Source organism: Vollenhovia emeryi, unplaced genomic scaffold (assembly GCF_000949405.1).
Source record: "Vollenhovia emeryi isolate VEMERY1.0 unplaced genomic scaffold, V.emery_V1.0 DF939245.1, whole genome shotgun sequence".
NCBI lineage: Eukaryota > Metazoa > Arthropoda > Insecta > Hymenoptera > Formicidae > Vollenhovia > Vollenhovia emeryi.
This window is the reverse complement of record NW_011967121.1, coordinates 428,530-443,893: the sequence shown is the minus strand read 5'-3', so window position 1 is coordinate 443,893 and position 15,364 is coordinate 428,530. Positions and strand designations below refer to the sequence as shown.

Below are 15,364 nucleotides of genomic sequence, written 5' to 3'. Positions count from 1 at the left end.
AAACGAAGATCATGCGGGAATATACTAGCGCTGTATATCGGACCTCCAGGTAGGGCGTGCCGCGGCTCCTCCGCGGGACGCGCGCGCCCGATCGCTCTGGCTCTCGGGCGGGAAGAAAGAAGGGGAAAAAAAGAAGAGAAAAGTAAACGCGCGCCGCAAACCCGCGTGAAGCGCGCGATCGAGCTGGCCGGGTCGTTGTCGTCGTCTAGTTAGACCGGGCTATCTTGTCGAAAGACAGTTATCTCACTCTCATTCTCTCGCTCTCCTTCGATCCGCTTCTCTACCGATCGACCAATACGCACGACGAACTCCTCTTCTTCTTCGGAGCGTCACCGGCTCTATTTTTTTTCAAGTGTCGAAGAAATCGCTCATCTTATCTCGCGAATCTCCGGTCCTTCGCAGTTCCCTCTTTTTTCCCCCCCTTATTCTCTACCGACACTCGCCGATCTTCAGCCACCCTCGAACACGCTTGTAAGATTTTTCTACTTTATCACAGATGTTTTATTCTCGATTTTGTAACGCCCTGCCTATACCTACAGCTCACTCGGTAACAATCGATCAGGGATCCTCGTGTCGTGTTCCCCGCGCTGTTCGCATACTATGTATGATTACGCCTTCGACGATTACACATTTTCCCCCCGTGTGATTGATCCGCCACCCCTTCTCTCGTGCCTCGTGTACAGCCAACACGTTACAATCACAGCTCTCGTCTCCGCCATTTATGCGCAAGAAGACACGATCACACGCTAAGGCCTGCCTTAGTACAAAAATATACATTCGCTTCTTAAAAAATAGATCTTAGCATTCTGTACTGGCTAGCGTTTCGTTTGATATTTTACAGTATTTTGATTCTTGGCAGGCTGCTTTTAAGGGTTTAGTTTACATTATCGGCTTCTACGAGAACCGCCGTCGAGTGAGCTCCTCTCAGGGCTTTTGTTCCGATCTAAAAACGCTAGCTTGTGCACCATCCCCCCCCTTGTTTTGTTTTTGTTTCGCTTTCGCGGCGCGCATATTCATAAATATATATTTTTTCGCGCTCGCTCGGTCGCAAGACGGCGACGCGCGAGACTTAGGGCCAGGCCGAGGTGGAAAGCAACGTGGAAGGAAAGGCCGCGGCGGCGAACGCCGTGAGGAAAGATCGGCTTATACCGCGTTCAAGACTCGGAGCGGCGACAATTTTTGTTCTCTCTCTCTCTCTCTCTCTTTCTTTCTTTTTCGATCGGATGTGCTTTCCATCCTGCCGCTTCTTATGAATATGGCAACGCGCGGCGGCGGCGGCGGCGTGCAACCCGGCTCGACTTGTTGTATTACACCTCCCTCCGGCAGGTTCAGTCTTATGCTTGTGTGGTTTTTTTAATCGTTATCCACGCGCTGGCGACACGTGGTTACATTAGTGTTGCGTTGTGCCCGCGTCGAGCGGCTGCACCGCCGCCTTTTCTACACACACGATATTTTTACTTTATTACAGAGGACTCGCAGAGATGGTACTATCATATCACTTGATTTGTTTGTTTGTTTTTTCTACGATATCCGTTAGTACATTCAAACGCGTATCATCTCGCTCCGCGCTCTCGAATAATCTCCCTTCGTCTCTCTATTCGCACGCTATTAAACGCTTGCTCTCTCGCGTACATTGTCGCATGGTTTTTGCTCTCACACTTTATACTCTCTCTCTCTCTCGCTCGCTCATTTATCACACTCACACGCTGGGCACCGCGTCCCCGCATATAGTTTTTCTTTCTTCTCCTCCTCACACGGAATTTTCGTTCGTTCGAAGGAAAAACGAGAAGAAACGTAAAATTATCTCGTAAAGTCTTCGTCCCGTGGCATCGGCGGTCGCGGGGACGAGCGTTAGTCGATCACGTCCGCGTTTTCGTACGGTAAATAGTTACGACTCTCTCTCTCTCGGGGACCCTCCACGGGGGTCCACGGCTTCTCTCTCTCTCTCTCTTTCTCTCGTCTCGCGTCAGACTTCTCCCCCTTTCTCACGTCTGATGTAAAAATATACACGCGCGGAATACGAAATGAAAGGGCACGAGTGTGATATACCTTAAAGCTCCTGGCCGCGGTCCCGGGCGAACGTGGGCGCGTGTGCACACAATTCCTATCGCCCCGCACGCTCGCGAGGACGGCGGCCGTTGTAAGGTGTTTTCTTTTTAACTCTCTGGCTATCTCTCTATGGTGGATGTCGCGCGACAGATTTCTCAGCGGATTTACCCTTTCCCGCGACTCAGGTACATGTTAAGGCCCGTTCATCTTGTATAGCAGCTGATCGTACGTCGAAAAAGAAACGCATTGTCTCGCCCTTTTGTGCCTCCCTCATCTCTCCCGCTTTTCACCCCCTTTCGCACCCTCGTGTGTCTTTCCGCACGCAACTCCCGGCGTGTTGTTCGCGCGTGTATCCGGTGTCTCGAACGCATGGAGAGACGTGTATGTACAGAACACCACATACAAAAACCAATATTAATACACGTGTGACTACGAGTTACGATACACGGTAATGTAATATAATTATACAAGGGCTCGAAAAAAAGTAAATAACCTCTCGGAATAGTAAACTGTGTGTATATACGGCATATACGGTTGCATTTTGGTATTTTCTTTGTTACGAATAGCTTTCTCTCTCTCTCTCGCATTCTCTTTCTCTCTTTTAAACACGCTCTCAGAATCGTCATTGTTAATCGCACGACAGAAATAGATGCGCGCTGCGTCCGGATGCTGACGTGTTTAAGTTCGACAGATAATACAGTTATACATACAATATACATACATATACGATTAGCGGATAATAACTCCGATTTTACAGATATACCTATATTCGTGTGTTCGTCATCAGCGGTCGCTAAGAGCACGATGAGTATAGACGGTTAAATATATATATATATATATATATATATATATATATATTTGTTTATGTTACTTGTTCAATCGCTAACTCGTTATCGCCTGTCGAAAGTTATACGTGGACAGGTGCGGATAATATGCCGAGCGACGTACTGTTTCTTCGTCCCATCTTGCGTCTCGTTTTCGCTCGCGGCCGTGCATTACTTGTATCCCGTCGAGCGGACCGCGCCCACTCCGGTGCGCGCTACGTTAACATTTGTACAAAAGCGTCCGATTGGTCTTGGTATTAAAAATAACCTCGGATCGCCGTTATTGACTTCGTGCTCTCTACTTTGTTCTCCTTTCGTCCTCGAGAGACTCCTCAATGCTCCCGCGCCGCTCGTCCGACGAACTCTTCGCGAAGTCTTACTAGATATTTTACTCTCGCACGTCATGCTCTTGGCGCTCGCTATCACCTAACTTCCCAGAGAATTGGAAAAATATGTTGTTAAACGCATATTTCTACTTACATACGTTTGGAATTTTGTTATTCTTTCCAGTGGAAGATCACGAGATCCGAACCTCCCTCCTTATCTCTCCTGTGCGCTGCGCGCTTTTTCTCTCTCTCTCTTTTTTTTCTTCCGCTGGACGCCGATCGCTCGTATCCTCTCGCTCCAGCTGCGCGCTGCGCCTCGTATTGTACATCCCTTACAATATTCACGACACATCCGCGATCTTGTTCTCGGCCACGTCGTTTCGATGTGCCGCGCTCTTTGACCAGAATAATAAACGTAGTTATATAAAATGTACTCTGGCTCTTTTCCTCTGGCGATATCGACTCAATAGGCGAGAGGGGGCGACGTGTATCGCCCTTAGTGCGGTAATACACGTTCGTGATCACGCGCTTCTACGTCGCTTTGTCAACATCAAAGCGCGACTCATGGTTTTCCGTAAGAAGAAAACTATAGGTGCATATAAATCACCGAAGACCGTCACTCGGTCGAGAAGATCGCCTCATTGTTTGCAAATGTGTTGTAATTTGCACCCGATGTATCATCAAGTCGAAAGTAGATCTAGTTTGACTACAATTTATCACATTCATATAATGAAATACCGATAGAAGTATCGTAAATGAGGAGAAAGTTACGATGTTTGTATGCGTGTATGTGTTGCGCGCGCGCGTTTATCTCTCTGTGTTCGCGCACATTGCGCCCAGAATTCCCAACTCGGAAAACGACAACGCCGTTGACAACGAGATTTCGAACTTGTAGCGCGTGTTCGATGTTTCGCCCTCGTTCAAAAAAAATCTCGTAGAAGAATAAAAGGTGTGATCTGATAACATTACTTCAGAGAATTATCGGTGGCCCGGAAATGTGGCTTCACGCTGGATAGAGATTTTCCTTGGCTTCGGTCGACAATTACTTTTGATCGCTAAGAACCAATGGCATAATCACTTCTCTGCTGTCGCCCTTGAAAGGATCCAGTATTACCATTGGCAGGTCCGAATCACTCAACGACATCCAATGTGGACCCATTATGTCTCGAATTTCCTAAATGTTGGAACATTTGATGTTTTAAAAGATCCTTCGTGTCGTGATCGTTGAAGCTACGCGGAAAAACTTGAGCATGAAAACTTAAACGGTATAAGCGAATCGATCAATTACAGTCGAGAACATAAGCAGCCATTGTGAAATGTAAACAACGTAGGAAATTTCGTATGAAATTCTTACACCTCGAGTCTCGCTGCTCAAGCTTTTTGTATGTCCTTAAGCCTTGTGTCCACGGTCCAAGAACCGTGTCCAAATTCTAGCTCCGAGAAATGTGTAGCTAATCAACTTGCATCTTTTACGGAATAGCTGCGTCTGTGGAACTAGAGCTTGGACGCAGTTCTTGGATCGTGGACACAAGGCGTCAATCCCGTATAAAGTGAAACGGCCAGTTTCTTGTATTTAAAAAATACAATACAAAAGATAGATCCGCCGAAATGCCGCGCATACTCACACGTCTGATGGTTTCAGCGTGATCTCGGAACCACAGGAATTCAGATGTAATGTCACTCTTCGCGAATACCAACAATTTAAGACTGCTGCCTCTGAGACGCACGATGGCCAACAGATTCTCCTGGTAATACTTGTGACCCAGGAACACCATCTTCGTAAGTTTCGTGCACTTCCATGCCACCAACACCAAAGAGTCTGGACTGTAACAGAATAATACATGTGTAAATTACGCTCTCGCCGCACGAGTAGAGAAGTAGAGAATTTTCTTACTCGGTAGGATCGTTCGGATCGAATGTAGACGGTACGTGCTGCTTGCGATCTATCGAGTCTATCCATGTTAGCGATTTCAGCGTGTGCGTGTACCACATTGATAATCGATGCAGCGCTCTGATATTAATATTCTCACAGAACAGAACTTGCAGGTGTGTCAGTGGCATGGCGGGGCAGAATATGTCGGTGTCCAAAACCTTAACGCCGGCGTAAGAGTGTATAAGATTGAGCCTTAATTCACACTGCGGGCTGCAAAGAAATCAACACTTATGCATGTCTCTTCCTCGTCGAGATACCATTCTCGTTAACAATCGAAACAAGATATTAAACGGGTATTTAAAACCGTCTTAAGTGTATCTTAGAGTGCTGTATGGAACATTTGATTGGCTTACGAGAGCCAACCAGGATTTAACCCAAAGTCACCTGATCTGAAACGCCGCATCCTCACTGACTCTCGCAAGCAATCCAGTGAGAAAAATAGTATCGCGTGCCGTTGGCTTAAGACCCGACTATGAATACCGTCCTCAGTTTGCTTCTAAGGGAATAGTTTGACAGAGACAAAGAACAAATTGAACAAAGGTCTCGGCTCGCGCGACAACTCACTTTTTCTGAACGAACATTTGCCAGGCCATATTTGTCGTTCCCGGATAATCCTCCTTCCAGCCGTGTATGTGAATCACAAGCCTCTGCATACATCCGTTATCTAACGCTCCCAACAGAGTATCGCTGACATACTCGTAATCCAGAGTCAAGATAGACAATCTGATAAACGAATTAAAAATAGAGTTGTCGAGCTCCAGGATCTCGTAGTAGTCGGGATCGTCCTTGACGGATGCCAGACTGAGGTGCGTCAGGTGCTTGGAGTGATGGAGACGGAGGGGCTCCAAGAGCGCGGGCAGATTTATCAGCTCCTCCCTGCATCCCAGGCTCAGGGTCTCCAGACGATTGGAAGTTTCGATGATATTCACCAAGGATTTCACCAGCGACTTGGAACTCTTGCTCCGGAAAAAGTTGCTGAAAAAGACAAAGTCGGTGCGACGTTACTGAAACGGCGCGGGCCGACTTGCGTCCCTGGGCGCGGTATTCAACTCGAGCCGATACCTGTCGTCCTCGTTGCCGCAGGTGTTGCTGTTGAACTCCAAGAACAACTTGCGCAACTGCCTATTGTGACCTAATTTCTGCAGGAGCCTGTACGTCTCGCCCACGCAATTGACGTATCTAGGTATATCCCAGCGAATCGTAGCCTCGTGCACGCTCAGAGCGAAGCGATTTGCCAGGAATCTACAACAGATACCGTGTTATGTGTACCGTGCGACGCCCGAGGAGTCTGTAACTAGACGAGGGGGGTAAGTCTGGCTTTACGAACCGGGCCCACATGACGCTGTCCTGGTCTCTGAACACAAAAGTGATTTTCTTCCAAAAATTTGGGTGGAACAAGGTACTTCTCCAGTGTCTGCACACCTGTAGACATCAAACAAGAATCAGTTTCATCCAGAACAGTTCTGACTTCTAACATTCTCATCGTAGACCGGGCCTGGAGCCTCGGCGAGTCGGGCGTCGATGCCGAAACAGTGTTTACGGCGCGCAGAGCTGCCCGACGATCGTGTTTATTACAAAGTATTGTTTACAGTAACTACATCACGTGCGTCAACCCGACGATTTTTCGTCCAAGATCTAATCGCTATCGCGCGTCGACAACTTGATTTGTAATCGTAAACGATCGCTGGCGCTCGCGAGCGCCGACACAATAAGGAAAGAGAAAGAGAGAGAGAGAGAAAGAGACCACAAAGAGCGACGAGTCCCCTTTCCTCGCGACAACTCGAGCGCGCACACGATAGCGTTCGCAAATCAAACTTTTGCCCACGCAAATAACAGCCCGGGCGAGATACCAGGCGGATTCTCGTCGGTATATACATTCCGCGTGAAATACTCGCGCGATTGGCGCGACGGCTTTATCGGCCGCACACAATGTCAGGCCAGTTTACAGCGCGGACGATCGCGAGGAAAAGGAAAACAAGAGGCAGGAGACTCGCCCCCCCCCCCCCTCCCTCTCTCACTCTTTCCCTCTCGCATTCTCTCGTTAGGTACCTGGGAGGCTCTTATTCTGGTCTCGTGCGACAGATACGAGAATATCTCCTGCAAGATAACGGTGGGCAGGTTGTCCCAGGACGGGCCGTGGTGCTCTTGCGCCATTTCTGACGTGCGACACGCAGGCTTGCAGGACGAACAGCTGTTCGCCGCGCACAGCATAGACAGCTGTCCCTCGGCTCCCTCCTCCTCGTCGTCGTCGTCGTCGTCATCGTCGTCGTCGTCGTCGTCGTCCGTTATCGCGTCCCCGTGCCCCGACGCCGCCGTCGCGACGGCACCGTTCGTCGCCGTCGCCGTCGCCGCTTTGAACCTCTCCAGTCGCGCGTCGAACGTGTCGTCGCAGGCGCGCATCATGTTCAGCCAGCCGATCGGCCAGAGTCGCGAGCCGTCCGCCGCGCCGCTCGACCTGTCGCCGACGGGCGCGCCGTCCGCAGCCGAGACGGGCATGTATATATACATATATATATGTACGCGAGCCGATGTGTGCACGCACCGAACTCGCGATCGCGCGACTTGCCGCAAACGCGAACTCACCTCACCTCTCGCACGCGTTCGCCCGCACGCCTCTCTCGCTCGCCCCCAACTGTCGTCGCGGCCCGCCGCCGCGGCTCCTCGCGCTCGCGTCTCGGCAGCAGCGCTCGCCGCTCTCGCCGTCGGCGCGCGGCGCGCGGCGCGCCCGCGCGGGCTCCCTGCGTCGCGCACGCACGAAGGTGCGTGTACAGGGTGTGATTTAATTCGCGCCCGCTGTTCTCAGGCGCACGATTTTTGAATTCGTTCCGAGGAGAAACGTATGCGAGAATTCGCCTCTTACGGAAGAGCTGCAAGTCGATTGGTTGAAAGCCGCGCGACCTTCAACTTTTCTGCCGGAGCAGGATTTTCGCATACTTACCCATACAGCACAGATGGTTGCAGTCACATAGAAACGTTGCAATCTTGCAGATTGCAGTGCAATCTTGCAGAGACATTGCAGGGATATAAAATTGCAAACTTTCGATAGCAATATTATAGCAATATTGCAGCAATGTTTCAAAAATACTGAAAATACTATACCCATACAGCACAGATGGTTGCAGTTACATTGCAGAAACGTTGCAATCTTGCAGATTGTAGTGCAATCTTGCAGACATTGCAGGGATGTAAAATTGCAAACTTTCGATAGCAATGTTGCAGCAATGTTTCAAAAATAATGAAAATACCAGACCCATACAGCACAGATGGTTGCAGTTACATTGCAGAAACGTTGCAATCTTGCAGAGACATTGCAGGGATATAAAATTGCAAACTTTCGATAGCAATATTGCAGCAATGTTTCAAAAATAATGAAAATACTATATTTTCTCTTAAAAAAATGTTTCTAATTACGAGAATTTGATAATGTTATTTTCGTTCATACCAATAATGCACGAATTATTAAGTACTCGATCAGTGCGGTGGTGCTCGCAATTTCCATCTATTGCGAAGCGACATAATCTCCTTAGGTTGCTTCGCAATAGCTTGCTGTGTATTGAAAAAAGCCCGGATGCATATATAATTAGTAAATTCTCTGCTTATATGTACAACAACGACAAGTTATTCCAAAAATATTGCGCTGCAACATTGCTATAATGTTGCACTGCAATCTCTCCGAGGGCGGACATTTTAACGTTGCTGCAATCCTCCAGAAACGTTGCAGCAATGTTGCGCAACGTTGCTGCAATATTGCAATCTTGCAATGTAACATTTCTGCAATCTTCCTGCAATTTTTCTGTGGTGTGTGGGAAGAGATGACACAAACGAATCAAGAAAATATCAAATTAGTCAATGAATTGATAAATTCGTTAACTGTAGTCCACAAACATTTTTGGAGCATCTTTAATTAAGATACGCGCAAAAAACAGTTTCCAGAACAAACAATACGTTTAAAAAAACAAGAATTAAATATTTTGTGTAATCCATAATCCAGTCTTTTAATCAGTCAAAATTACATTATACTGACGTGAAAAACAGCTCTTCCATTCGCCTTGACAAACAAGCCGTTTTTAAATCTGAAAACGAGCACCTGGGGGTCAATTCTGTACAATACAATGGGTGTATCCAGAAGCACGACCGCTCACTGAGCGCTCAGTGACTTCTTGTATCCGATTGACGTATATTTTTAAATCTAAAAGAATATGTGTATCGGATACAAGAGCTCACTAAGCGCTCAGTGAGCGGTCGTGCTTCTGGATGCACCCAACGAAAGTAGCATTGTCTCGGGGGCGGTGAGAAAGAGACAAAGCTATTTGCTTTTAGCGTTTTCACTATAGTGTAAGATGAAGAATGGACCCCCTGCGTTTCATGGTATTTCCAATTTTACTGGAAAGAATCGAGTTTCTTTCTGCAAAGGATCTTTTCTACAAAGCGATCTTTTACAAAGATACTCGAGCCTACTGAGAGGCAGAGAGAAACACGACGGTTTTATTGAAACCTTTTGACAATCACCGTTGAAAATACCGTGTCTGTCCAGCTGAGATGGACTCGTAAAAGGATCGAGCCGTTTCATTTAGGATTCTTATTACAAGTTTCAATGTTAGGACGGTATTCGCAGTCCGTTCATGCTTCAATACTTCTTAAGTAATGTTTTAAGCTCTAATACGGCTCTGCTGATTGGTTTATAACATCTTAAGATCGTACATGGAGAGACTTTTCTCTTAAAATTTTCCCTGAAAATCAGGTAATCGTAGAATAACATGGCACACATATGTATACTTTGAAGAAGTGTACTAGTTACTCGAAATTTTACCACATATTCTACACACAGAAAAATTGTATACTACCTGCAAGTAAATATTATTTGTTCCAAGTATTTGATAAGTTTATATATCCACAAATCTATCATAATGTCGTCGCAAGTGTTATATTTACTCAAAACATATTTTGGTTCTTAGTAAGTCTAGTACTTCAAACAAGAACCCATACAGCACAGATGCCCAGATAACCTGCAGTATGCTTAAGCAATGTATGGAAATAAAATGCCAGCAACTGATGCTGGCTCTTTGCTAGGAATATGAATTCAATGTTTGAGTGATTTAAGTACAGCTAGCATAATGTTAACATATTGTCGTAGTTAAATGCACAGCTAGAGAGAGAGAACACATCGAATAGGCATACTGTTAACAAAAAATTAGCATATATTGTTTTCAATTTTCTAACAGATATAAACATGTTATATCTATTACATCTGACCAAGCACTTAATGCTAGCATAATGTTTGAATCATGCAAATGTTTCATTTCCGACACCAAATGCTAGCAAACAACAGCACAATAAACGACATAGATGCATAGCACGATGCTAACATTTTTCTTAGCAATGTGAAAGCAACTTGTGATCACACTGGCTATCTGGGTGGTTGCAGTTACATTGCAGAAACGTTACAATCTTGCAGATTGCAGTGCAAACTTGTAGACATTGCAGGGATATAAAATTGCAAACTTTCGATAGCAATATTGCAGCAATGTTTCGAAAATAATGAAAATACTATATTTTCTATTTAAAAAATTGTTCTAATTACAAGAATTTTATAATGTTATTTTCGTTGCTACCGATAATGCGCGAATTATTAAGTACCTATACTTGATCAGTGCGGTGTTGCTCGCAATCTCCATCTATTGCGAAGCGACATAATCTCCTTAGGTTGCTTCGCAATAGCTTGCTGTGTATTGAAAAAGGCCCGGATACATATGTAATTAGTAAATTCTCTGCCTATGTACAACAACAAGAAATTATTCCAAAAATATTGCACTGCAACATTGCTATAATGTTGCACCGCAATCTCTCCGAGGGCGGACATTTCAACGTTGCTGCAATCCTCTAGAAACGTTGCAGCAATGTTGCACAACGTTGCTGCAATATTGCAATCTTGCAATGTAACATTTCTGCAATCTTCCTGCAATCTTTCTGTGCTGTGTGTGTGGGTATATGTAATTAGTAAATTCTCTGCTTATGTACAACAAATTATTGCAAAAATATTGCACTGCAACATTGCAATAATGTTGCACCGCAATCTCTCCGAGGGCGGACATTTCAACGTTGCTGCAATCCTCCAGAAACGTTGCGGCAATGTTGCGCAACGTTGCTGCAATATTGCAATCTCGCAATGTAACATTTCTGCAATCTTCCTGCAATCTTTCTGTGCTGTGTGAGAATACATAGAATTATTTAAAGCAAAACAATTTTGTTTCTTCTGATTTTATTAAAAGAAGCATACGGAATTCTTCAATAAGTTTTATAATAAAAAGAAGAATAAATTCTTTCTTTGAGTATAAGATGGCAAGCTTTTCTGAGATTAGTAACAAGTACATCTTAAAACTATTATTAAGAAAATATTCTTCGTTGAAGCAAACTGTTGCTTAAATAAAATAAATATATTAATACCTCTCTTGGAATAAAATAAACTGACTAATTACTTTTCTTGACTGTACAATAATATTTTTCTGTACATACATACTAGGGCTCGCTATTATACGTTTAAACGGAAACACGTTTATACGTATAATTAACTATCCGTTTATTAGAAACGTTTTTCCGAATACACGTGTTTTTACTTAACACGTGTTTTTAATTAAACGTTTGCACGTATATTAAACACTTATTAAACGTTTGCTAAACGTTTAGTAAACGTTTAAACGTGTAAACGTTTTTCTACAAATAAACGCTTTTCTGGAAGAAAATGTAAACGGATAAACGTTTCACGTTTAAACGTTTATTCGAAAAACGTAATAAAATCCGAGCCCTAACACATACGCGCGCACACGTTGCGCGTGGACGAGATTACAACGCACACGCGGCGCGACGGCATTGCGCGCCGTACGGTGCGCGCGCGAGGACGACACGGAACTGTCCGAAGGCCGCCTCGCGGCGGAACAGCTGGAGGAAGCGTGACGAGGGAGGCACGTCTGGTGTGCGTGCCGGGCGGCGGGCAATATGGAGAACGCGCCGGAACGCCGAGCCGTCGTCGCGTAGTGAGCCCCGCGTCGTGGGATACTGTTATTGCCGTTACCGTCGCCGCCCGTTGCCGCTGCCGCGCCGCTTAAATGACACGGCACGATGACGCGTTCGAAGATCCAGAAGCTCGGCTTCTTCTTGTTCCTGCTGATCTTCCTACTGGCGCGGACGGCGGTGTGCGACGGGAGTTTCCGGGAGAAGAAGGCTGGGACGGACGCGGACGGGAAGGCGGCCGTCGCCGTCGCGGACGGAAACGCGAGCGATAAGGACGGCCAGAGGAGCGCGGCCGGCGCGGCCGCTGACGCCAGGAGGCCGCCGGCGTCCGACAACAGGACGCACGACGGCATAACCTCCAAGCCGCCCCCGCCGGACGCCGCGAACAAAACTGCGCACACCGTGGACACGTCCAGTGAGGTTCGTTAGATCGACGGCTCCGGCACGATCCTCCGTTCCACCGCCAGTGTGCTTTTGTTTTGCCAGCGTGAATTTTTCAAGGATAAACGTTGCACGAGACGCGCGAGGCCTGGGTCGCTCGCGCGTCAATCTTTTTCTCCAGCGTAAACTCGCGAAAAGCGACAAATTTCATTAACGAGTTAATGAAAATTTTCACTTTTCACAAGTTTACGCTCGAGGGAAAGATTCGTGATCGAGTCTCAGGGGTTCGATCATGAATCTCCTCCTCAAGCGTAAACTCGTGAAAAGTGGAGAACTTCATCGATGAATACTGAGCTCGTTAATGAAATTTTTCACGAGGTCGCACTGGAGAAAAAGATTCATGATCGAGCACCTGGTCTGCAATACGTGGAGTAAGCCTGGAGTAAGGAAATAAATTAAATTTATGTAGGAAGGAGAAGTGCCAATGTGAGCCACAAAATGAACGGAACTCGGTTCTCACAATATAGTAAAATGAATGTCTCTTTAATATAAAAAAACTACACATTTAACGTTTTGACCCTTCTTCGGGTCTTCCTCAGTAAGACTCGTGAATAAAATTTAACGTAGGAGGTCAAAGCACTATTGTGATTACAGAATCGTCTCTCTATGTTTGTTAATATCAGTAGATCTCTAAATGGTCCCAGACATGAAGAGGACTGAATAACGTAACTCGCAGAAGGATGAGTCCGTAGCAACGATGTTAAGACTGTGATCAACTTTATTTCTTACTCCTACTTCAGCGCTTACGCTTGCTCTCGGTGAATCAGAACGTCGGCCAGTGTTACAGATGTTTTAAAGACTATGCCTGTATTTTAGCCGAAGGTTCTCTCTTACTCCATGTTTCCCTATCCCCTCCCTCCCCCAGGTTCAAACCCCCCAGGTCCAGGTTCAAACCCTGGCTGAGGTAATATTTTTCGCAATGAATTTTCTGTATTATAAAAATTGCCAGATACGGTCAACAAAAATCACAGATGTTAATTACTTCTGGCGACTTTTAAGAATATTCTTTTACTAGGTGAATATTTTGTATATTATACCATTAGACCAATGCTGGTATCGGTGTTTAATCTTTATATGTGGAAAGAGAGTATGTTTGTACATTTTATACAATTCGTATAGGCTGGTAAATGTTTTTCCATATATCTTACTCTGTTCTGTCCCATTAGACTTACTTGTCCCATTAGTTATCTTAATAGATCCCCTCGAATTCGAGACATTTCAAGGGTAAAACGTGTATACTCGATTACTTATATTCCATCGACTTCCATGCCCCATAACTCTTTTCCATGACTTCCTGCAGGTTCGGGCTCGTAAGGACTTTTGATCGGTGGGTCATAAGCTAAAAAATCCCAAAGTTTGGAGAAATTTGACCGGTGCCCAGATTTCCAATGTTCGTGTGCGTGGTCCTTTATAGTAAATCTGCAAACAACATTTCTCACGCTGCATTAGATTATATTATTTTCTTGATCTATTCCTTGTCCCAGTTGTTTGAATCCTGATCCAGTCCTAGCCCGTTATTTTTCTCGCCGACAATTAATAAGTGGCGCGTCCTATTGTTAGTGCTTACCTTCCTGAAGACACACCCCTATGTATTAGAGGAGAGTCTTCTATTATGCGGTCGGTTTATGAGATAGCAGGTTTTCAACACCCAAATTCAATCACAAATCTTTCGCAACGATTACCCGATCCAACAATGAATTTTTCACTAAAGAGACTTCACTCCGAAGGTAATCAATTCACGGTGGAATCACCAGATGATTCCAGCCTATTAATTTAACAGAAACCCCGCTATCTCGTATTGGGAGCTTGTCTCATAATAAAGGACTTTACTATTCTTTGTACTAACGTTGTTGGTTTGGCAGTCCAGCGAAGGCCACACGTCCTTCAACACTGGTGCTCTCGTACGTGGCTTCTTAGTCTTCGTGGGACTAAGTATCCTTGTCATGGCCTACATCGTGTTCCGTAGCTTTAGGTGCGTTTTAACAAATCACAATATCGACATACAGATCCCCCCCGACATGACAGACCAGTCACTTAATGGGCTTTGTCTTGTTCTCATTGGTAGGTTAAAAAAGACACGCGCCCAGTTGGTCCGAAAATACGGCGTCCTCACGCACAGGCAGGACGTCGAGATGCGGCCGCTGCCACTGGAAGAGGAGGACGACGAGGACACAACTGTTTTCGATGCGAGCAACGTTGTGACGATCAACGCTCAGCATCAAAGCACATAGACGTGTGAGAGTAGTGTGAGAGTTACACCGTCGCGTTAAACACGTCGTCCGCGCAATGTTCTCGACATCGTGTCACTTTAATGACATCTAACTTTATCGCGAACTCGAAGCGGAGGACTGTACGGGAGGACTATCAATTGCGAGACAGAGGTTCAGGCATTTTTCAACGTCTTAAAAGTTATTTGCTTTGCGCAGCAAGATTATTGACATCAAATATGCATCCATGATGCAATTATCATTAACGTATGCTTGTCAGCAGTAGATGTACTTTTCCTAAAAAAGAAAACGAAGCAAAAAAGAAAAAATACAAAATATTTCTACCAACACTGTCCACCCTGTTAATATTACTATGTGATAACACGAAATTTTAGATGTGTATCGTATGCGAGCTAACGAAGAGTTTATGGGTGGCTATATCTCTCTTATACAGATTATATTTTAATTAATCTACGTTGTTATAATTAAAATTGTACAAAAAGACATGGATTGTCTACCTTTCATTTAATTCTACACATTTTTAGTAAGAGAAAAACTGCATCACATTTCACTCCA

The 15,364-nt window shown here is 45.4% G+C and overlaps 2 protein-coding genes across 2 annotated transcripts; one reads left to right on the top strand and one right to left on the bottom strand.

Moving 5' to 3' along the window:
- Window positions 1–341: 341 nt before the first annotated feature.
- LOC105560026 (F-box only protein 33) lies at window positions 342–7,823 on the bottom strand. Its single transcript, XM_012008750.1, has 7 exons — window positions 7,182–7,823; window positions 6,460–6,554; window positions 6,195–6,374; window positions 5,697–6,107; window positions 5,094–5,342; window positions 4,825–5,023; window positions 342–4,373 (listed from the first exon to the last, which is right to left on the bottom strand). Exons 1-7 carry the CDS (start codon window positions 7,638–7,640, stop codon window positions 4,242–4,244), a joined length of 1,725 nt encoding a protein of 574 aa, XP_011864140.1. The 5' UTR covers window positions 7,641–7,823; the 3' UTR covers window positions 342–4,241.
- A 4,119-nt stretch (window positions 7,824–11,942) lies between these two features.
- LOC105560025 (membrane protein FAM174B-like) lies at window positions 11,943–15,292 on the top strand. The gene is made up of 3 exons (XM_012008749.1): window positions 11,943–12,560; window positions 14,444–14,553; window positions 14,647–15,292. The coding sequence occupies exons 1-3, from the start codon at window positions 12,249–12,251 to the stop codon at window positions 14,810–14,812; spliced, it is 588 nt and encodes a 195-aa protein (XP_011864139.1). The 5' UTR covers window positions 11,943–12,248; the 3' UTR covers window positions 14,813–15,292.
- The last annotated feature ends 72 nt before the right edge of the window (window positions 15,293–15,364 follow it).

Bases quoted from the DNA above. Each gene is read 5' to 3' on its own strand.
- LOC105560026 (XM_012008750.1), bottom strand. From the start codon at position 7,640: ATGTATATATACATGCCCGTCTCGGCTGCGGACGGCGCGCCCGTCGGC. The intron at 5,343-5,696 runs GTGAGTTGTCGC...ATTTCTTTGCAG, and splicing joins CAAATGTTCGTTCAGAAAAA to CCCGCAGTGTGAATTAAGGC. The intron at 5,024-5,093 runs GTAAGAAAATTC...ATTCTGTTACAG, and splicing joins GATCCGAACGATCCTACCGA to TCCAGACTCTTTGGTGTTGG.
- LOC105560025 (XM_012008749.1), top strand. From the start codon at position 12,249: ATGACGCGTTCGAAGATCCAGAAGCTCGGCTTCTTCTTGTTCCTGCTG. The intron at 12,561-14,443 runs GTTCGTTAGATC...TTGGTTTGGCAG, and splicing joins CCGTGGACACGTCCAGTGAG to TCCAGCGAAGGCCACACGTC. The intron at 14,554-14,646 runs GTGCGTTTTAAC...TCTCATTGGTAG, and splicing joins ATCGTGTTCCGTAGCTTTAG to GTTAAAAAAGACACGCGCCC.